Genomic DNA, 23,463 nt, shown 5'->3' with positions numbered 1-23,463 from the left:
ACCTGCAACTTTACCTACTTTAACTAAGCTTTATATTCACCATATGATATGAGAGTGGTATTGATTCTGATGGAAGAATAAAGGTGTAGCACACTCTGGCTCCATATGCATTTCTCTTTGACAGGAAGTATTCCATTTTCTCATGACCTCCATCATTGGATTGAGAAGGTAACAATCCCTGCAAGAGGAGGTCATTTGGATGTTTTGCTTTCCAGGAGGGAACATGATTGGATCCACTGTCTAAGAACTCTGTTACCCAAATGGACTGATTATGAATTATGACTTGAAATGTTTTCCGTATGTTCCTTGACTTACTGGATATTTAGACAAAGTTGTTTCTGTTTTAGAAATCGACTTAATACTTGTGTATTTTAACATTTTTAAATGTTGTGTAGCTAAAAAACTGTTTTGTTCAAAGGTTTTGATTTGTTGAGGGCCTCTTGATTATTTTGTGCTCAACCTAATGGTGTCACATGATGATCTAATCACTATCAGCTGTGTGTCCAGGGTGTGACCTATATAACCAATCAGTGTGCTTGTGTGTGAGTGTGATTGTTGGTCTTGAGAAACCCTGAGAGCTGATGTTGATCTTTTAATTTATTTCTCATTTCCCAAATTGTTGTTGTTGTTTCTCCTCACTGAAACTTATCTTTTTATCAACAGCATTGTTGTTAGAATATTTATCTTAAATACTTAAAAAAACTTAAAACAGATTTTATCACCAACCAGATGAAACAGAAACACATTAATTTAGAGGCTGTCTCAACAACAAGTTGTCTCAACAAGTCATCAACTTCAAAAAGACACAAAATGACCACAAAGAAAGACAAAATGACCACAGAGACACAAATCAACCTCTAAAAGTCGTAAAATACCCATTAAGACTACAACAAGGAGCATAATGGCCACAGGGAGACACATAACAGCCACAAAGAGTTGTAAAACAACCATAATGGCTACAAAAACATGAATAATGACCACAAAGAGACACAAATCAACCTCAAAGACACAACACAACCTCGAAGAGACACAAGACAGCCAAAAAGTGACACAAAACAACTTGAAAGAGAAACAAAATGACCAGAAAGAAAGACAACAGGACCACAAAGAGACACAAATCAACCTCAAAGAGTCATAAAACATCCATAATGACTGTAAGAAGATAAATAATGATCACAAGGACACACAAAACAGCCACAAAATGACATATATCAACCTTAGACATGTAAGACATCCATAATGACTGCGAAAAGATGAATAATGACCACAAGAAGACACAAAACAACCACAAAGAGACACAAAATGACCACAGAGACACAGATTAACCATAAAAAGAAAACTGCTTTAAAAAGAAAAATCCACAAAGTCTGCCAGAATGACTGAGAAGAGATAAAACTACAACACTCTGAGGATCTTGCTCCTTTACGTGAGGGCTGGGGGACCTTTTACATGTCTCTATTCAGGTCCCCATTAACTTATAATCCATCCATGATGTGACACAAATGAATTTACATTCTCCTATTTTGACACAAGAGGGCAGTATTCATCTTTATGTGGCAGAAACACAGACAACTCTCACAGGGGTGTGGGGGTGTGTGTGTGTGTGTTCACCCACAGACATTATAATTTGAATATCTGTTGTGCTTCACTGCACATCGGCAGTTTTTAAGGCGCCAAGTCTTGTGCAAAGTAAAACATCATTTTGTTATTTTCTCACACACACATACACACTCATAACGAATATGTTGCTGGTGTTCCTGCTGATACTGGCAGTCCACATTCAGGGTGAGATACTGCTTTGAGTGATTCAAAGTGCACTAACCAACTATATGTATAGCTGATACAGAGTTAGTTTTATATTGTATATTGCACACAGTGTCATTGTTTTATGTTCTTGCAGGATCGACGGCCAGTCCAACTGTGACTCAGTCTCCTGTATCAAAGTCTGTCAGTGTGGGAGAGACGGTGTCTCTGAGCTGTACAGCCAGTACAGGAGTGGATGATGACCTCAGTTGGTACCTGCAGAAACCTGGACAACCTCCCAAACTGCTGTTTTACAAAACAAGCAGCCGTCAGTCCGGCACTCCGAGTCGTTTCAGCAGCAGTGGATCTGAACCTGACTTCACTCTGACCATCAGTGGATTCCAGGCTGAAGATGCAGCAGATTACTACTGTATGGGAGCATATGTGGGCCTGTGCACACAGTGAAACAGAGCCGTACAAAAACCTCCCTCAAATTAGACTGCATACAAATTGCTGTGTTGCAGCTGTGACTTATTGCAGGAGATATGCACCACTGCTCACCTGAACATAGCACCCCAAACCTAACCTGACAGAAACTCCCTGAAGTTCCCTCCCAGTCAAAGGGGAAGTGAAACTCACATCATCATGCCCCTGACACTCAGGTTTTGGTCCCTTTAACAGCTCCAGACGTTCAATTATGAACACAGTCTTCCTCACTTTGAAAAAAGCATGTAGCCTGTTACATTTTGTCATTGAGGAGAGATTTGCCTTTGTTGTTGCAGTGATTCAGCACGATATGTTGTGTCTACTCTGGTGTGTAAACAGGGAAGTGAATCAAATACTGTCTGTTGATATTATGTTCAGTGTGGATCCATTTGCCAACAGGGGGCACCATACACCTATTCATGAGACATGAGACAGAACGGGGTTAAAAAAAAAAAGGGGGTTTAGATGAGATCTGAATGACCACAAGATGATGAACTGTCACTCCACCTCACCTCTACTGTTTCTGTTTCACAATGACAGGTGTGTAGATTTACAAACTCACATTAGAGAGTTTAAACATATAATTTATCTGCATTAAACCCTGTGAGTAAATGAAAGGCAGACAAACAGACATATCATACCAAGCACAGTGAACACAAACTTGTCCTTAAATCCTCAACTGCACTTGTAATATAAATCTTTTCTTCTTTTCCATTAAGATGATAGATGGTGTAAATCCAAGCAGTATTCCTCCTGATTTTGTGTCCCACGTTGCCTTGAGTGTGTTGAGAGCAGAGAAATGATTTCCATAGAGAGGAGGCTTTGCATGGTCAGCTGATCCTCCAGTGAAGTGAGAAGGTTTATAGTCCTGTGAGTTCAACACTGCAGGACTCAGATGTGTCAGTCAACACAGCAGAAAGCACAAGCACCATGACTCTCATCACCATCCTCATCTGGACGCTGGCCTGCTGCTGTTTCACAGGTTCATTCACTCAGCAACATTTCAAACATGATGTGCTGCCTTTTCTCTCATTGATTTCTGCTGATAAATGAACGATTTGTTTTTGTCTGCAGGATGCAGCGCTCAGGTGACTGTGGCTCAGCCTCCAGTGGTGACATTTACTCCAGGATCCACTGTCACTCTCACCTGTAAAACCAGCCGAGCTGTTGACAAAGTTTATGATTCTGGTTTGCGTGAAGCTATGTACTGGTACCAACAGAAATCTGGACAGACTCCAAAGCTCCTAATAAAATATGTGAGCACACGTGAATCAGGAACACCAGCTCGGTTTAGTGGCAGTGGAAGCAGCTCTGACTTCACTTTGACCATCAGTGGAGTTCAGACTGAAGATGCAGCAGTTTATTACTGTCAGAGTTTCCACTACATCAACAGTGCTGGTGTGTTCACACAGTGATTTGTCGCCGTACAAAAACCTCCCTCAGTCAGACTGCAGAGACACTGAGCTGTTACAGCAGGAAGCGACTGCAGCTGCTGAAGAGGAAGAGACTCTGACACAGACCACTGAACACAGAGCTGACAGTAACCTCACCAAGCACACACTATATATTCCCCACACTGGCATATTTCATTTATTTTTTATACACTTTCATTCTTATCCCATTTCAAAAAGTTATGACAATTTACATTCCATGACATGATGTTCATTTTCTACAGACAGTAGTTTTATTGAAATGTATGTAACCAAAAATCCAAACATACATAAGAAATACATCCAACATTTAACAGGCGACCTGTTTCCCTCTGCCTCCAGGCTGTGTGCTAAGCTAAGCTAATTGGCTACAGGCTTTAGCTTCATGTTTCTATACAATATGGCAGTGGTATTAAGTTTGATCAAGTATTTAAAGAATCAGTTTCAAACTGTTCTTTTGAGCTTCATCAGGTAAACACCAGGCAACAGTGAGAGTGAAAACACTGCCAGAGACTTTGATAGATTACACACAGTATTTAATGAAGGCTCGACTGAGGAGAATCACAGTTGAACATACAGAGTGTAACACAGAGAAACATAACTACAGCAGAGGTGGAGCAGCCTGACCTCGAGGCCTCCTTCAGGCCTGATACTGATCTGACTGTGACTTTAGGCCCAACTGTCTCCCACGACCTTCACTGACCAAGACTGAGGGTTTCAATACAGCACAAACACCTCCACAAACAGCAGCACAGTTATTAAGAATAGACTCACATCTTCATGCTGAGCTGCACACATTGTCCTCCATTTTCCATCAATGTTGCTCTCTTCACCTCTCATTGAAACTCATCCTTGTATCAACACAACTGTTGTTACAATATTTATCTTCTCATTCAAACAGATTATTACCACAAAACAACAACCCACGTTGCACACCAAACAAACAAACTCCAATTTATCACTCAACATTTTAATCCTTTATTTAAGGAGGAAACACGTCTTGATGTTGATGTGAAGTTTGGTGAAAAAGATGAGGTAGTTGGGATAAACAGCTGAGTCACTCAGCAGATTCTAAATGAAATACACTATATATCTATTTATAAATCTATCTATTTATTTTGAGCCCTCTTCTTCAAGAGCACCTGCATTTTTTTCTTGAGTTTTTGGACAATAACAATCGGTCCTTGAGCACACCACTACCTCTCTTCTCAGTTTGAACTTTGTTAGACCCAGAGGGTGGGTCTTTTTAGTGGAGTAGCTCCGCTTTACACAGCGTTTTTGAAGGACTGTTTTTCACCATGCCGGACAACAATGTCTTTTCCTACTCAAGGGAGCAAGGGAACGACATAATAGTGTCTGACTCTCTCTTAAATGACACAGATACCCCCGTTTCCTCACCAAGTGACCTGAACGAACAATATGACACATTGAGGAAATTGATGGGACAAGACATTAAACTACATTGGCATATAGTATCACTCTCTGACTATTGGAGAGAAGCAATCATCCCACTAGGCTTACGTTTGAGCAAGTTCCCAGCCTTTGGAAAGGAGAATGCTGTATTTAAAGAGAAGTGGGAATCCATTCTTAACAAATGCTCCATGGATTTAATGTTGCTGCTCATAGAGGAAGGCAAGAAACAGAGGGAGGAGTTGAAAATTCAACTTGAGACTTTAAAGGCCTCCCTGTCTACTTCCAATACTGAACAACGGCTCCCTTTTGAGGAGAAATTAAAAGCTGATCTACACAAGTTGGAAAATACAGTGAAACAAACCATGATGGGATGAAGATGACTACAGCCGAGGAGATGTGTACAGCTGGCAAAGACGAATGACAAGAGCTCATACCCATGCGCAACCCCTACACCGCAGGAACACATCTGTATCCTTCAACCTGACCAGCAGTGATGAAGAACCCAATTATGTCCACACTGTGTCCAACACATCAGCAATAAGCAGCAGTTTTTTGGAAGAGGAATGGCCACCAATTTCCAGACTACCTCCAAGAAACGGAAAACCTGCAGGGGAAGAAAGACCAAGAAGAGGGCGCCCTCAATGGCGGGGAGCACGCAGACAGGGTCTGAGAAGCCAGACATCAAAGACCCACCATGTGCAGTAGTTAATCTGTCCCAAGTTGAGCTGACACCTGCCCAAGTACAAGTTCTCTCCAAAGGTTTGTCCTTTTCCCCCCACATACAAATCAGACCTTTTTGAGACTAAAATTGATCTTTTTCGCTTCTATAGAAGTTTACACCTAAAAACATGGTACTCTTTAGGACAAAAACACAATTTGACATACACACAGGCCACAAATGGGAGCACACCAGCCTTCAAACCTAAGTCCACATTTACGCCTTTAAGTACTAATCCCACCCTTTTGACATACATTAAGAAAGTTGCTTATGAAATACAGGAACTCTTCAATAGCCCAACAACAGCCATGAAGCATAATCTGTCCCCCCATGAACGTGATGCTTTGAAAGAACTGAGTGACAACAAGGACATCATAATAAAACCAGCAGACAAGGGGGGCGCAGTAGTTGTCTTGGACTATAACAAATATTTGAATGAAGCCCACCGTCAACTGAAAAATCCTAATTACTATCAAGAACTCTCTTTTAACCCTTTATCTAGCATGAAATGTGACCTCACAGGCTTGTTAAACAGAGCCAAAGATGCGGGCTAGATCAATGAAAGTGAGTATGGTTTTCTTATGTGTGAACACCCCAGAATGCCTGCATTTTACATGTTACCAAAGATCCACAAAGAGCCAAAAGACAATCCCCCCCGGCAGACTCATCGTATCAGCCAATGGCTCTTTGACTGAACCAGCCTCTCAATATATTGATTATTTTTTGAAACCATTTGTACATGATCTTCCATCTTATGTAGAAGATACAACACATGTTTTGAATAGACTATCAGAAACTGATGAAGTCAAAGATATTATTCTAGTAACTCTTGATGTAGAATCCTTACATACTACAGTTTTTCTCAATTGTTTACACGCAATTTTGAAAACAGGGCTCCTTTTTTCAAAATATTCACACAATTATCCAAACACCACACTTAATTTGCATAACTCCTAGATTGTTTGCAAAATGACACACTTCAGTCAAAGCATATACACATATTTATAAAAATGCTGTTTTGTTTTCATCTCACTAACACAGTCTTCAAATGATCAGACACTATTGCAGTCAGTTACACACTACAGTGATCAATACAAAATACGTTTGTAAAAACCCCTATTTTAGGAAATAGCTGGTCTAGTGCTAGACTTTTTTGCCAGACATTTTTATGCAAGGGATAATTTAGATGACAAAAAGATATTGTCAAACCCACAACATTCTTCATGATTACTTTGAGGTGTACAGTGAAAGTACACAAATACAACAAACAAACACAACACTGATTGCAGACTGCTGCAGACTGAAAATATTTATTTCTTACCATACTCAGTTACAGTAACAGATCAACAATGAAAATCAGAACAAAATAGTAGTTTTTCTTACTACTGTAAAGTGTAGACAAATAAAAATTCCTCTATTGGGTTTAGGAATGGGGAGTAGGGTGGAAGGTATAAGACTGCAAATTCAGGGTGCTCATGGAACCAATTGTGGACCAGAGCAGATCGATGGAAAGATACATTGTCCCAAACGACAATGTACTGCATGTGGTCCACTTGGTTTACAGTAAGCACCTGTGTGCTTCCACACCAGGTGGATGTGATTATCCAATTCGTTCATTCGGGTGGTCGTTGGCAAGCAGGGGCTTTGTAATGAGAAGGAAGTAACCTCACAATCCTTATCTGTGTCTAAGGTGTGATAATGCGTGTAGAGTTTTGCAAATCACTGTGTGTAATGTTTTGCAAAAAGTGTGAAGCTGAGTCTGTGCTTATTGTTGTGCAACTATGGACAGGTGTTTTGCTTCTTGAGTGTAAAGAGCTGTTAATTGTGTGAAAATTTTCATTTTAGTGCGTAAACAACTATAAAAAACTGTAAATGAGGAGACTGACTATAGACCTTTTTTATAAATGTTAAATGCTGCAATCTGGAGTGATATTACTGTCAGAAGTTTAGAGGGCTGACAGATTATTTGTGGTTTTTTGAAATGTGTTAAATTTACTAATTGATCAGTTTGGTCGGTTTGGCTGTTTTTGTGTGGTTGCTTTATTTTGTATCTTGTTTTTTTGTCTTTTTCTCTGGGACTGATATGACCCCTTGTCCTATTTTAACCATCTGTATTTCCTCAACAGAAGTGGAGAGTCTGGTATCACTGCTCTGATTGTTAATCACCTGTGTTAATTTGACTTGAGTTCTATCACCTGTGTCCACTCACCAATCAGGACCCTAACACTCCCAGTTGAGCCTATAAATAGGCCTGCTTTGAACATCATGTCTCCATTTGTAATCCTGATGAAGACCCAAGAGGTCGAAACCCTCGTTTTTTTTTTTTTAAGTGTCTTTGTACAAGCCATAATAAAATAAAGGCTTTTTAATAAAGTAATTAAGCTACCTTTTTTCTTTCCCTGCTCCATGCAAGAGTGCCTGAAGTTTGTTTTTCGTCTTTACTATATATCTATCTTCCCATTATCCTAAATGTGACACTTTGTTCTGGATAATAAGAATGACATAAATGCAATTAATGAAGAAAATCAAAGTCAATCAATAACAGGTCATGGTGAGTTCAGTGTTGGTCCAGTTTGCCAGCAGGGGGCGATGAAGATCTGTTAATGAGGACAAAGTCATGTGAGATGATGAAGAAATAAAAAGAAGAATGTTTCAAAGAAGACACGTTTCCTTAAGTCTGTTGAGAGCAGAGAAATGATTTCCATAGAGAGGAGGCTTTGCATGGTCAGCTGATCCTCCAGTGAAGTGAGAAGGTTTATAGTCCTGTGAGTTCAACACTGCAGGACTCAGATGTGTCAGTCAACACAGCAGAAAGCACAAGCACCATGACTCTCATCACCATCCTCATCTGGACGCTGGCCTGCTGCTGTTTCACAGGTTCATTCACTCAGCAACATTTCAAACATGATGTGCTGCCTTTTCTCTCATTGATTTCTGCTGATAAATGAATGATTTGTTTTTGTCTGCAGGATGCAGCGCTCAGGTGACTGTGACTCAGCCTCCAGTGGTGACATTTACTCCAGGATCCACTGTCACTCTCACCTGTAAGACCAGCCAAGATGTTGGCACAGTTTATGATTCTGATGGTAATGAGCATGAAGCTATGTCCTGGTATCAGCAAAAATCTGGACAGCCTCCAAAGCTCCTAATATCATTTGTGAGCACACGTGAATCAGGAACACCAGCTCGGTTTAGTGGCAGTGGAAGCAGCTCTGACTTCACTTTGACCATCAGTGGAGTTCAGACTGAAGATGCAGCAGTTTATTACTGTCAGAGTTACCACTACATCAACAGTGCTGATGTGTTCACACAGTGATTTATCGCCGTACAAAAACCTCCCTCAGTCAGACTGCAGAGACACTGAGCTGTTACAGCAGGAAGCGACTGCAGCTGCTGAAGAGGAAGAGACTCTGACACAGACCACTGAACACAGAGCTGACAGTAACCTCACCAAGCACAAGCCTCAATGTGATCTTTGTTTCCAAGATCAAAGTATTATTTTTACAATTTACAGTTTGGAGCAGTGACTTCTTCTTCTCTAGTTTTCCTTGCAGCATTATCCTCCTGACTTTGGTTCAGAGTGATCAGGCCTCAGACTGCAACAGGGTTGTTCATGTCCCAGTTCAGAAAATCAGGATTTAAAACCAAAAAACAAAACTAGTATGTGTGTCCTGTGATGATGTTTTGTGCCTTTTTAGTAGCTCTTACCTTTTAGGAAATTTTATCCATTAAAATGTGCCAGCTTTAACTGAAGCATGCAGATGATACATTACAAAGTCTGACGTCACCAGTGGGAGAAACCGGGGATGGTTGCACCACTTTTTGTCTCAGCAACTATAACTTGCTGAATTCTTGCGTTAGAGCTCTCAAATTTTGATACACACTACATTTATTTGTCTCCTACAAATACCAATGTTTCCAACTTCTCCAATTGTATCACAGAACTCATTAACTGATGTTCAAAACAAGGAGTTCCACTGTTACAACCTGCTGCACTACTGGGGTGAGTTGTGACAATAAGAATGAAAAATTAAAGATAACACAATGACAAAAACTACACATGAAAACTGACACATACAATAATAAGCAATTCCTCCTACAGTCTAACTGGCTAACACGTACCTGTCAGATGCTTCATACCTCATGTGGAGTGCAATGAGGACATTTTGACTGCTGTGATCCCCCACACAGGGCAGCTGTGTTGATCCTCTTTCTCTCAGGTTTTGTAGTTTCTTGCAGTGTCTGCTCAGTGTCACATGGCAGACAGAGGATTATTTGGGGACAGATGTTAACGTGTTTCCCTGCCTCACCTCATCTGATGCTGATTTTACTGCATGTACATCTTCTGTTACAGTTAACAAGGATGAACACAAACTCAGAAAGAGAGTGGTGAAAATGGGGTTTTATTGCCAGGATAATGAATGTGGCTGTGGAGGGAAATCCAGGGGATGGAAGCTGATGGCAGGGAAACAACACAAGATTGGAGGTTTGGCTGGATGGGAGAGTGGCAGAGGGTCAAAGAGGCAGGCAGGCAGGTAGGAGGTGATCCTATGATGGAGGAAAACACAGGGTAAGTATCCACGAAAAAATACACACAAGCAAAAGTCTAAGTTGAACTGACAGTTCAACAGAGGTCTGAAGCGTGACTGTACCACACTGGTAGACATAATGACATGGTGAGGACTGGAGAGGAGAGCCGGTGTTTTATACTGCGGGGTTGATTACTGATTACTCTATGTTACCGTCATCACCACCTCTTAAATATTGGGAAAAGATTAATTCACTAATAACCAAATTCATATGGGGAGGGAAGCGATCCCATGTCAAATAATCCACATCACAACGTCACAAATCATCAGGAGGTCTCTCGGTCCCCAATTTTAAACACTATGCCTGGTCCTTTGTTTTAAGACGTCTCTCAACCTGGTTTAACCCTGATGCTGTTGTGTCATGGAAATCTATAGAAGGAAACTTAGTCTACCCTCACAGATTAATAGATTTAGTTCACTCTGCCATATGACTTAAACACACCAAACTTCATTTTGGCCCCATCATCACTTATCTCTTGGGTCTGCCCCATTTCCATCTCCAGTGTGGGAGACTAAAGGTGTTCATGTCTCAGGAGATATCTTTGATGGGAATGGTTTACGTTCTTTTAATGAACTGCAGGTTACTTTCAATTTACCTGCTTCATTATTTTTCTTGTACCTCCAGCTGAGATCCTCCATGAAGGCGTATAGTACGGTGTTCCCTGGCACACACCGCTTACCACCCACAGAATACATAAAATATTAAGTAAACAAGACCAAACAAAAAGTGCAGTATGTTTGTGGATTATACATTGTTATACTAAAACATATGTATCATTATAACCGTACAAATCAAACAGTGAAATGCATGTGAACTTGGATTTGTAAACTGCTCAATCTTACAAAACAAATAAAAACAATTGATCACAAAAACAGGAACCCAGGAGAGTGAGGGAGTTGCCACGCCCACAGCACAGACACACAGAGAGACAGACAGGGGGAAAAGAGCCAAAGGCCAAATACAAAATCAATCTCATGTCAATTTAAAGATGTTGTGAGCCTGGACAGCCAGCAGAGGGCAGCCTGCATCGATTTATAAGCACAAAGACCTTTGAGAAACTTTTCAAAGACAGAAACAGCAGAGAGATGAGGAACAGAGAGTCAAAAGTTTCTCCATGTTCTTCATCAGTCCACAGGGAGATGTAGCCTCTACTGACTTGACTGACGTGAAAACGGCCTGCTGCAGGTGCAGAGGGTTGGTGAAGAGACTGTGATGAGGATAACTGGTCCAGTGAACACAACACAAGAGTCATCAAGCAGAACCACAATGAATGTAAATAAAACTGAAACAGACTCACAGACGCTCTTCCATATACAGTTTGAAACTTATATTCTTGTCACTTCATTCAGTCTCTTTATGAGGAAGCTGGGAAAGTTACATTCTGGTTGGACTCACTGATATCAAAACATATTTAACAGTGTCTCTACTGACAGCTGCACAAAACATTCATCTTATTTAGAAATATAAAATATGTTTCAACACCACATTACGTTGTGTTCACATTTACTGTTGCTTGATCACATATTTGAACCACAAATGTTTTTGAGGTTTTGTTGATGATAAAAAATGGTTTCTTTTTTATATCACTATATAATTTTGAGTTCCTTACAAATACAAAGACAAAATAATGATATTTATATTTCCATGATGAATCCAAAGCTTTTCATTTCCCACAGAGAGGAGTATCAGATGAAGTTATGAAAGCATTTCATTTCTTTCTGCTCTTCATGAGATTAAAGACCAAACACTTGATGAAGTTATTTATCAGTGAAAGCTTTATTAGCAAAAACATCAGTCATCAACATGACAGTTATGAAGCACACTCACATCTAGCTGCTGAGCTCCACACATTACTCTCTAAGTTGTTGTTGTCCAACACTTTACAGCAGTGTTGTTCTCTGTCACACAAAGCTTTAGTTTCCTCTACAAACATTCAAACTCAGATTGATCAGAGCAGCAGGTGTGTTCCTCCTGCTCCCCCCACACACAGCTCCTGTCCTGGGCTTCAGCCAGTCCCTCTAGCCCTCACACTGGCTCCTGCGGAGGGACTGGATCTGGCTGTGGCCATGATGGAGGACCTTGCAGGAGTACAGCTCTCCTAACATCCAGCGCTCCTGGCTCAGGCTCAGGGTGCTGCTGCTGCTGTAGCGTCCGCTCTTCTCCTCCTCTGAGCTGCTCAGGACCCCCTCTGTCACCTCTGTACCGTCCACCTCCCAGCTCACCACGGCTCCCTGAGAAGAGTAGCCAGTCAGCAGGCAGGCCAGCGTGGCCGAGCCCCCAGAGAGCTGCTCAGAGGAGGGGGGAAGCAGAGAGACTGAGGGCCTGACCATGGGGCCAGCTGGAGGGGAGAGCAGAGACACACAAGGAGCAGATTAACTTCCACTGTAGGACAGACAGCTGAACATGACACAGTTATGATACATGACAGAGGTTAACACTGCTGTGGATCAGCTGTGTGCACCATACTGTGATCAGACAGAGGAGAGGAGCTGAGACATGACAGGAAATGAGGCTTTGACTAATAAAACTAAATTAGAAAACTTGATGTCATTTTGGCTTCGAAAGTAATAAATCTTCATCTGTGGCACTCATCAAAAATATCTACATCATAGACAATATATTGCAACGTTAATTATGTGTACATGGAATTTAAATGTTGAATAACTTTGTATGATTTTCTTTTGTATCAGCTTTATAATGTGTGACAGTAAATAACTTTGTGGTGGAACAAAATGTAACATCTGTGTCCAGTTAAAGACTTTGTCATCTGTCTGTTTCACTTCCTTTTCACCACTTTAAACTAACGAACTGTGAACACAAACCACAGCTTAACTGTATGTACATATAAACTCAATTATATCTTTAAACATCATATTAGATTTCATTTTAACAACTGTGTGAATGTAAAAATCCCAAAATAAGAAAACACATTAATTTACTGAGCAGTAAAATGTCCCTCAGACAAGTTGAGCAGCCACATTTGGTTTGACACAAGTTAAATTGAAAACCAAATAAGAAGAAATTCAAGTTTTATGACGTAAATTTAACCATAAAATTATCTCTGACACAACAAGAATATTTATCTTTGCAGATTTTTTTCCAAACTGTGATATCAATCAAGCTCAATGAAACACACAAAATAGATAAAAAATAAAATAATCATCATAATTTCATAATTTATGGCATTTCTTAAGCAAAATTTGGTATAATATTTATTTGTAGAAATTATAAATCTCTGGTACTTACAGTGAACGATGAGTTTGGTTCCTCCACCAAAAGTGACCCACAGTGATACAAACTCATTAAGTGGCCGTACAAAAACCTCCTGCACTGTGAACAAGCATCTATCCACTGAAAATACTCTCTGATTTTTATAATTACAGAGAGAAAATTAAACTTTACTGAATCTACAAAGCTTCTTTAATGACATGGAATGAAAATATTGTATAAATAAAGATTATTTCTTGAGTTTTTCTTTACTTTTCTACACCTGACAGAGAAATGATTACAGTCTGTTTGTAAAAAAAAGTCATTTTTCTTCACAGTTTTATATCAGTTAACACATGGTCAAATACCCATGATGCATTTTAAATGATAATGATTTCAAACTAATATTAAAATGAATATAAACATATAATTTATCTGCATTAAACCCTGTGAGTAAATGAAAGGCAGACAAACAGACATATCATACCAAGCACAGTGAAGACAAACTTGTCCTTAAATCCTCAACTGCACTTGTAATATAAATCTTTTCTTCTTTTCCATTAAGATGATAGATGGTGTAAATCCAAGCAGTATTCCTCCTGATTTTGTGTCCCACGTTGCCTTGAGTGTGTTGAGAGCAGAGAAATGATTTCCATAGAGAGGAGGCTTTGCATGGTCAGCTGATCCTCCAGTGAAGTGAGAAGGTTTATAGTCCTGTGAGTTCAACACTGCAGGACTCAGATGTGTCAGTCAACACAGCAGAAAGCACAAGCACCATGACTCTCATCACCATCCTCATCTGGACGCTGGCCTGCTGCTGTTTCACAGGTTCATTCACTCAGCAACATTTCAAACATGATGTGCTGCCTTTTCTCTCATTGATTTCTGCTGATAAATGAATGATTTGTTTTTGTCTGCAGGATGCAGCGCTCAGGTGACTGTGACTCAGCCTCCAGTGGTGACATTTACTCCAGGATCCACTGTCACTCTCACCTGTAAGACCAGCCGAGCTGTTCTCACATATAGTTGGGGAGATCAGGCTATGTTCTGGTATCAACAGAAATCTGGACAGCCTCTAAAGCTCCTAATAAGATATGTGAGCAGGCGTGAATCAGGAACACCAGCTCGGTTTCGTGGCAGTGGAAGCAGCTCTGACTTCACTTTGACCATCAGTGGAGTTCAGACTGAAGATGCAGCAGTTTATTACTGTCAGAGTTACCACAGTGGCCCAGTGTTCACACAGTGATTTGTCGCCGTACAAAAACCTCCCTCAGTCAGACTGCAGAGACACTGAGCTGTTACAGCAGGAAGCGACTGCAGCTGCTGAAGAGGAAGAGACTCTGACACAGACCACTGAACACAGAGCTGACAGTAACCTCACCAAGCACAAGCCTCAATGTGATCTTTGTTTCCAAGATCAAAGTATTATTTTTACAATTTACAGTTTGGAGCAGTGACTTCTTCTTCTCTCGTTTTCCTTGCAGCATTATTCTCCTGACTTTGGTTCAGAGTGATCAGGCCTCAGACTGCAACAGGGTTGTTCATGTCCCAGTTCAGAAAATCAGGATTTAAAAACAAAAAACAAAACTAGTATGTGTGTCCTGTGATGATGTTTTGTGCCGTTTTAGTAGCTCTTACCTTTTTCGGAAATTTTATCCATTAAAATGTGCCAGCTTTAACTGAAGCATGCAGATGATACATTATAAAGCGTTGTCATGTGACGAGGACCAACCAGTCACAGCTGAGAGATTTCTTTCCCTTCTTCCATAAATATCAGTCTTTGATAAATATGCAGAAGAAGTTCACATGGACTCACCTGTTCTCTGTTGGTCGATGTTGAAACTCTAAAACTTCCAAGTTGAGATCAACGTGAAACAATGAACAGCTTTTGTTGTCTGGAGAATACATTGGTGTGCAAAGTCACCCAGTGGGTATTTATTATTTATGTGTATAACACACAAAATTATTCACATGTTAGAAGCAGTTTTGAAAAGGTGAGTATTGATTAGTGATTTGAACTGGGAGAGGTCGGTGTTATTTATCCATAAACACAACTTTGGGGTTTAGCCCTGAATTCAACTGAATAATTAAAATCCCTCAAAGGGACTATTAGACCTTAAAAAGAAATCTTAAACCATGCAAGTAATCAATTCAAAAACATTAACAGAAAAAATTACATTAGCTCAGATTAAATCAGGAATAATGTTTTTAGCTTTTTTCATTCAATCTCAAATGGAGAGGATAATCAAGCATAGAAAGATTTGTAGTTTGTAGAGCAGCCTATATGACACTGCATTGTGTTTGTTCACTGGAGGACACTTTATTATGTTTAATCTACCATAGTGGTCTCCAGTTAGCAATTTAACAGTGTTCATTTTGAACATGATCCAACCCCCGACCTCTCTGAGTCTTCCAGTGTCACAGCTGAAGCATCTGGATTAACAGACATGCTGATCATGAAAAGAGCCAAAGGCCAAACACAAAATCAACCTCGTGTCAATATGAAGTTGTTGTGAGCCTGGACAGCCAGCAGAGGGCAGCCTGCATCTATTTATGAGCACAAAGACCTTTGAGAAACTTTTCAAAGACAGAAACAGCAGAGAGATGAGGAACAGAGAGTCAAAAGTTTCTCCATGTTCTTAATCAGTCCACAGGGAGATGTAGCCTCTACTGACTTGACTGAAGTGAAAACGGCCTGCTGCAGGTGCAGAGGGTTGGTGAAGAGACTGTGATGAGGATAACTGGTCCAGTAAACACAACACAAGAGTCATCAAGCAGAACCACAATGAATCTAAATCAAACTGAAACAGACTCACAGACGCTCTTCCATATACAGTTTGAAACTTATATTCTTGTCACTTCATTCAGTCTCTTTATGAGGAAGCTGGGAAAGTTACATTCTGGTTGGACTCACTGATATCAAAACATATTTAACAGTGTCTCTACTGACAGCTGCACAAAACATTCATCTTATTTAGAAATATAAAATATGTTTCAACACCACATTACGTTGTGTTCACATTTACTGTTGCTTGATCACATATTTGAACCACAAATGTTTTTGAGGTTTTGTTGATGATAAAAAATGGTTTCTTTTTTATATCACTATATAATTTTGAGTTCCTTACAAATACAAAGACAAAATAATGATATTTATATTTCCATGATGAATCCAAAGCTTTTCATTTCCCACAGAGAGGAGTATCAGATGAAGTTATGAAAGCATTTCATTTCTTTCTGCTCTTCATGAGATTAAAGACCAAACACTTGATGAAGATATTTATCAGTGAAAGCTTTATTAGCAAAAACATCAGTCATCAACATGACAGTTATGAAGCACACTCACATCTAGCTGCTGAGCTCCACACATTCCTCTCTAAGTTGTTGTTGTCCAACACTTTACAGCAGTGTTGTTCTCTGTCACACAAAGCTTTAGTTTCCTCTACAAACATTCAAACTCAGATTGATCAGAGCAGCAGGTGTGTTCCTCCTGCTCCCCCCACACACAGCTCCTGTCCTGGGCTTCAGCCAGTCCCTCTAGCCCTCACACTGGCTCCTGCGGAGGGACTGGATCTGGCTGTGGCCATGATGGAGGACCTTGCAGGAGTACAGCTCTCCTAACATCCAGCGCTCTTGGCTCAGGCTCAGGGTGCTGCTGCTGCTGTAGCGTCCGCTCTTCTCCTCCTCTGAGCTGCTCAGGACCCCCTCTGTCACCTCTGTACCGTCCACCTCCCAGCTCACCACGGCTCCCTGAGAAGAGTAGCCAGTCAGCAGGCAGGCCAGCGTGGCCGAGCCCCCAGAGAGCTGCTCAGAGGAGGGGGGAAGCAGAGAGACTGAGGGCCTGACCATGGGGCCAGCTGGAGGATAGAGCAGAGACACACAAGGAGCAGATTAACTTCCACTGTAGGACAGACAGCTGAACATGACACAGTTATGATACATGACAGAGGTTAACACTGCTGTGGATCAGCTGTGTGCACCATACTGTGATCAGACAGAGGAGAGGAGCTGAGACATGACAGGAAATGAGGCTTTGATTAATAAAACTAAATTAGAAAACTTGATGTCATTTTGGCTTCGAAAGTAATAAATCTTCATCTGTGGCACTCATCAAAAATATCTACATCATAGACAATATATTGCAACGTTAATTATGTGTACATGGAATTTAAATGTTGAATAACTTTGTATGATTTTCTTTTGTATCTGCTTTATAATGTGTGACAATAAATAACTTTGTGGTGGAACAAAATGTAACATCTGTGTCCAGTTTAAGACTTTGTCATCTGTCTGTTTCACTTCGTTTTCACCACTTTAAACTAACGAACTGTGAACACAAACCACAGCTTAACTGTATGTACATATAAACTCAATTATATCTATAAACATCATATTAGATTTCATTTTAACAACTGTGTGAATGTAAAAATCCCAAAATAAGAAAACACATTAATTTACTGAGCAGTAAAATGTCCCTCAGACAAGTTGAGCAGCCACATTTGGTTTGACACAAGTTAAATTGAAAACCAAATAAGAAGAAATTCAAGTTTTGTGACGTAAATTTAACCATAAAATTATCTCTAGTACAACAATATCTCTAGTTTTTTCCAAACTGTGATATCAATCAAGCTCAATGAAACACACAAAATAGATAAAAAATAAAATAATCATCATAATTTCATAATTTATGGCATTTCTTAAGCAAAATTTGGTATCATATTTATTTGTAGAAATTATAAATCTCTGGTACTTACAGTGAACGATGAGTTTGGTTCCTCCACCAAAAGTGACCCACAGTGATACAAACTCATTAAGTGGCCGTACAAAAACCTCCTGCACTGTGAACAAGCATCTATCCACTGAAAATACTCTCTGATTTTTATAATTACAGAGAGAAAATTAAACTTTACTGAATCTACAAAGCTTCTTTAATGACATGGAATGAAAATATTGTATAAATAAAGATTATTTCTTGAGTTTTTCTTTACTTTTCTACACCTGACAGAGAAATGATTACAGTCTGTTTGTAAAAAAAAAAAGTCATTTTTCTTCACAGTTTTATATCGGTTAATACATGGTCAAATACCCATGATGCATTTTAAATAATAATGATTTCAAACTAATATTAAAATGAATATAAACATATAATTTCTCTCCATTAAACCCTGTGAGTAAATGAAAGGCAGACAAACAGACATATCATAGCAAGCACAGTGAACACAAACTTGTCCTTAAATCCTCAACTGCACTTGTAATATAAATCTTTTCTTCTTTTCCATTAAGATGATAGATGGTGTAAATCCAAGCAGTATTCCTCCTGATTTTGTGTCCCACGTTGCCTGGAGTGTGTTGAGAGCAGAGAAATGATTTCCATAGAGAGGAGGCTTTGCATGGTCAGCTGATCCTCCAGTGAAGTGAGAAGGTTTATAGTCCTGTGAGTTCAACACTGCAGGACTCAGATGTGTCAGTCAACACAGCAGAAAGCACAAGCACCATGACTCTCATCACCATCCTCATCTGGACGCTGGCCTGCTGCTGTTTCACAGGTTCATTCACTCAGCAACATTTCAAACATGATGTGCTGCCTTTTCTCTCATTGATTTCTGCTGATAAATGAATGATTTGTTTTTGTCTGCAGGATGCAGTGCTCAGGTGACTGTGACTCAGCCTCCAGTGGTGACATTTACTCCAGGATCCACTGTCACTCTCACCTGTAAGACAAGCCAAGCTGTTGGAACTTGTCGTGGTACTTATTGTATGTACTGGTATCAACAGAAATCTGGACAGCCTCCAAAGCTCCTAATAAAATTGGTAAGCACACGTGAATCAGGAACACCAGCTCGGTTTAGTGGCAGTGGAAGCAGCTCTGACTTCACTTTGACCATCAGTGGAGTTCAGACTGAAGATGCAGCAGTTTATTACTGTAAGAGTGTTCATAATGGCCCCGTGTTCACACAGTGATTTGTCGCCGTACAAAAACCTCCCTCAGTCAGACTGCAGAGACACTGAGCTGTTACAGCAGGAAGCGACTGCAGCTGCTGAAGAGGAAGAGACTCTGACACAGACCACTGAACACAGAGCTGACAGTACCCTCACCAAGCACACACTACACACTAACACTGATATATTAATGAAAAAAGATTCTTATAAATGTAATCACACTACATGATGCTCTTTTCACAAATATTGTCAAAAGTTGAGAGAAAGGTTGCCTGCTCAAGCACAACAAAATGTGTTGTTAATGTGTGTTTTTAAACCTGAAGTATTTTACAGTTTTACAAACAATACTGACATTTGTATTTACATGATGAATCCAAAGGGTTTCATTTCCCACAGAGAGGAGGGAAATGGGGATTGGCCAACAACAAGGATGTGGACGGGAACACTAGGGTGGAGCAAACAAGACTCATACAGAACAGGTGTGAAGGGAAGACTGTTGGAACAGGGAAGGACTAACGAGACAGGTGTGACAGAAAACAGGCGGGAAAACACACAGAGACAGGAAGTAAAAGCAGACACGGCACATGAGGAGAGAATCTACAAAATCAAACAGGAAGCAGATTAAACATGAATGATGAACATGAAACAAGGAACACAAACAGAAACCTCCAAAACAAAGTCCATAGGATAACAGAATATAAACAAAAACCCAGGATCATGACAAATGACATCATTTATTTTAACATAAACCATGAATTTGATTGACTACATAAAACTCCTCTGACAGATTCTTATTCCTTTAAAAATGCAGGCAATCCATAAAAAACCCTTAGTAGTAAAGATCCATTCATCCATTTTCATCTGCTTATCTGGGGCAGGGTCTTTGGGGCAGCAGGCTGAGTAAAGCACCCCAGACGTCCATCTCCCCAGCAACGCTAACCAGCTCCTCCTGGAGGACCCCAAGGTGTTCCCAGGCCAGACAAGACATGTAATCCCTCGAGCATGTTATGGGTCTGCCCAGGGGCCTCCAGTTGGACGATGTCTGAGCTCCTTACCCTATCTCTAAGGCTGAGCCCAGCCACCCCACAGAGGAAACTCATTTCCGCCGCTTGTATCTGCAATCTCATTATTCAGTCACTACCCAGAGGTAGTGACCATAGGTGAGGGTTGGGACGTAGATGGACCAGTAAATCGAAAGCCTCGTCTTCCGTCTCAGCTCCCTCTTCACCACGACAGACCAGCGCAGCGCCCGCATCATTGCAGAAGCCGCACCGACCCGCCGATCCATCTCACGCTCCATTCTACCCTCACTCGTGAAGAAGACCCCGAGACACTTGAACTCCCTCGCTTGAGGCAGTAACTCTCCCCCAATCCGGAGAGGACAATACACCGGTTTCTGGCAGAGAACTATGGCCTCAGACTTGGAGGTGCTAACTCTCATTCCAACTGCTTCACACTTGGCTGCAAAACGCCCCAGTGCATGCTGGAAGTCACAGTGTGATGGAGCCAACAGAACCACATCATCTGCGAAAAGCAGAGACGCAATTCTGGGGTCCCCAAATCGGACCCCTTCCGACCCCCTGCTGTGCCTCGAGATCCTGTCCATTAAAATCACAAACAGGATCAGTGACAAGGGACAACCTTGGCGGAGGCGAACACCCACCGAGAATGTGTTTGACTTTACACCAAGTATGCGAACACAGCTCTCACTTTGGTCATACAGGGACCAGATGGCTCGTAGCAGCGAGCCTGGCACCCCATACTCGCGCAGTACCCCTCACAAGACCCCCCAAGGGGACGCGGTCATAAGCCTTCTTCAAGTCCACAAAGCACATATAGACTGGATGGCCAAACTCCCATGACCCCTCCAGCAGCCTCGCAAGGGTAAAGAGCTGGTCCACTGTTCAAAGGCCAGGACGGAAACCGCATTGCTCCTCCTGAATCTGAGGTTCGACAATCGACAGTGTGATAGCCCAATAGTTGGGGCACACCATCTGGTCCCCTTTTTTGAAGATGGGGACCACCACCCCGGTCTGCCACTCTGCGGGCAAAAGTAGTAAAGATAGGATGAGTTAAAACTTGAAGACAGAAAACTTCATTGCAGGACATGACAAACAGATAACGTTTTCTAGCATGTAAGGAAGCCTGTAAGGCACTGCATTTCGTTTTCTCCACTGAAATGGTTCCTTGCAAACTGGGTCACAGCAGATGGTACATTATGATGTTTTATCTACTATAGGGGCATCCAAGTGGACCCTGACTCCTGACTTCCCCTGAGTCCTACTAAAGCATATGGATGAACAAACTGATGCACATGATCATAAAAAGACCTGAGGATCAAATACAAAATCAGTCTCATGTGAAGATGAAGTTGTTGTGAACCTGGACAGCCAGCAGAGGGCAGCCTGCATCTATTTATGAACACAAAGACCTTTGAGAAACTTTTCAAAGGCAGAAACAGCAGAGAGATGACGAACAGAGAGTCAAAAGTTTCTCCATGTTCTTCATCAGTCCACAGGGAGATGTAGCCTCTACTGACTTGACTGAAGTGAAAACGGCCTGCTGCAGGTGCAGAGGGTTGGTGAAGAGACTGCGATGAGGATAACTGGTCCAGAGAACACAACACAAGAGTCATCAAGCAGAACCACAATGAATGTAAATCAAACTGAAACAGACTCACAGACGCTCTTCCATATACAGTTTGAAACTTATATTCTTGTCACTTCATTCAGTCTCTTTATGAGGAAGCTGGGAAAGTTACATTCTGCTTGGACTCACTGATATCAAAACATATTTAACAGTGTCTCTACTGACAGCTGCACAAAACATGAACAAAAAGAATCTATTCTGTGATTTTCAGTCCATTAACACAGAAAGGAAACTCAGTGGAAGTCTCCAAACCAGTTAATGTCTGAACACTGTCCACAGATTAAAAGTCCAGAAAACTTCATCATGTTATTTATCACTACAACATTTTTTTATCATAATGATTTTAGTCCGTCTATTCAATTTGTGACACAGTGATTGAAGCTGGTTAAGAAGTACAAAAACCTCCATCACACAACACTGAACACACATGTAGCAAAAATGAACTTAAACAGCTTTTAATCATTAGTTGATATTCATAAGATTCTAAAGTTTAACACATGAATATGGTATCAGTCACAGCGGGCCTCAATAAATGTCTGTGTTTTGGAATATTTGGATCAACTGTGAAAAAGTTGTGAGAAACTTAGTGACAGTTCTTCATCCAATGTCCATTTTCTTCTTTCTCATGGTGGAAAATTTTCATACAGACACTTTGCATGGTCAGCTGATCCTCCAGTGAAGTGAGAAGGTTTATAGTCCTGTGAGTTCAACACTGCAGGACTCAGATGTGTCAGTCAACACAGCAGAAAGCACAAGCACCATGACTCTCATCACCATCCTCATCTGGATGCTGGCCTGCTGCTGTTTCACAGGTTCATTCACTCAGCAACATTTCAAACATGATGTGCTGCCTTTTCTCTCATTGATTTCTGCTGATAAATGAATGATTTGTTTTTGTCTGCAGGATGCAGCGCTCAGGTGACTGTGACTCAGCCTCCAGTGGTGACATCTGCTCCAGGATCCACTGTCACTCTCACCTGTAAAACCAGCCAAGCTGTTTATACAGATAGTTATGGAGGTCGGATGTTCTGGTATCAACAGAAATCTGGACAGCCTCCAAAGCTCCTAATAAAACATGTGAGCACACGTGAATCAGGAACACCAGCTCGGTTTAGTGGCAGTGGAAGCAGCTCTGACTTCACTTTGACCATCAGTGGAGTTCAGACTGAAGATGCAGCAGTTTATTACTGTAAGAGTGTTCATAATGGCCCCGTGTTCACACAGTGATTTGTCGCCGTACAAAAACCTCCCTCAGTCAGACTGCAGAGACACTGAGCTGTTACAGCA

General features: G+C 40.9%; 1 protein-coding gene, 1 pseudogene and 4 gene segments (V, D, J or C); 3 read left to right on the top strand and 3 right to left on the bottom strand.

The window, feature by feature from the left end:
- Positions 1 to 23,463, top strand: part of LOC117266944 (Ig kappa chain V-III region MOPC 63-like) — a 305,866-nt gene that overhangs the window by 213,767 nt on the left and 68,636 nt on the right.
- Positions 1 to 23,463, top strand: part of LOC144466973 (Ig kappa chain V-III region MOPC 63-like) — a 215,713-nt gene that overhangs the window by 132,791 nt on the left and 59,459 nt on the right.
- LOC144466972 (Ig kappa chain V-III region MOPC 63-like) overlaps positions 1 to 23,463 on the bottom strand; it is an 83,003-nt gene that overhangs the window by 8,814 nt on the left and 50,726 nt on the right.
- LOC144466974 (Ig kappa chain V-V region MOPC 21-like) overlaps positions 1,684 to 23,463 on the top strand; it is a 96,972-nt gene continuing 75,192 nt past the window's right edge. Inside the window, 2 exon segments of the V gene segment in view lie at positions 1,684 to 1,785; positions 1,901 to 2,197. Coding sequence covers positions 1,743 to 1,785; positions 1,901 to 2,197 — 340 coding nt within the window.
- Positions 12,133 to 13,673, bottom strand: LOC144466977 (Ig lambda-1 chain C region pseudogene; annotated as a pseudogene). The gene is made up of 2 exons (XR_013493370.1): positions 13,627 to 13,673; positions 12,133 to 12,718 (listed from the first exon to the last, which is right to left on the bottom strand). The product of XR_013493370.1 is annotated as an Ig lambda-1 chain C region pseudogene (transcript).
- Positions 16,868 to 23,463, bottom strand: part of LOC117266943 (immunoglobulin lambda-1 light chain-like) — a 46,374-nt gene continuing 39,778 nt past the window's right edge. Inside the window, exons 3-4 of the mRNA XM_078175172.1 lie at positions 18,342 to 18,377; positions 16,868 to 17,444 (exon numbers count right to left, since the gene is read on the bottom strand). Coding sequence (XP_078031298.1) covers positions 17,125 to 17,444; positions 18,342 to 18,377 — 356 coding nt within the window. The 3' untranslated portion in view covers positions 16,868 to 17,124. The remainder of the gene's footprint in view (positions 17,445 to 18,341; positions 18,378 to 23,463) is intronic.

This window comes from Epinephelus lanceolatus, chromosome 15 (genome assembly GCF_041903045.1).
Source record: "Epinephelus lanceolatus isolate andai-2023 chromosome 15, ASM4190304v1, whole genome shotgun sequence".
Taxonomy (NCBI): Eukaryota; Metazoa; Chordata; class Actinopteri; order Perciformes; family Serranidae; genus Epinephelus; species Epinephelus lanceolatus.
Note: the sequence above shows the minus strand (reverse complement) of the source record. Positions and strands in the feature narration are given on the sequence as shown.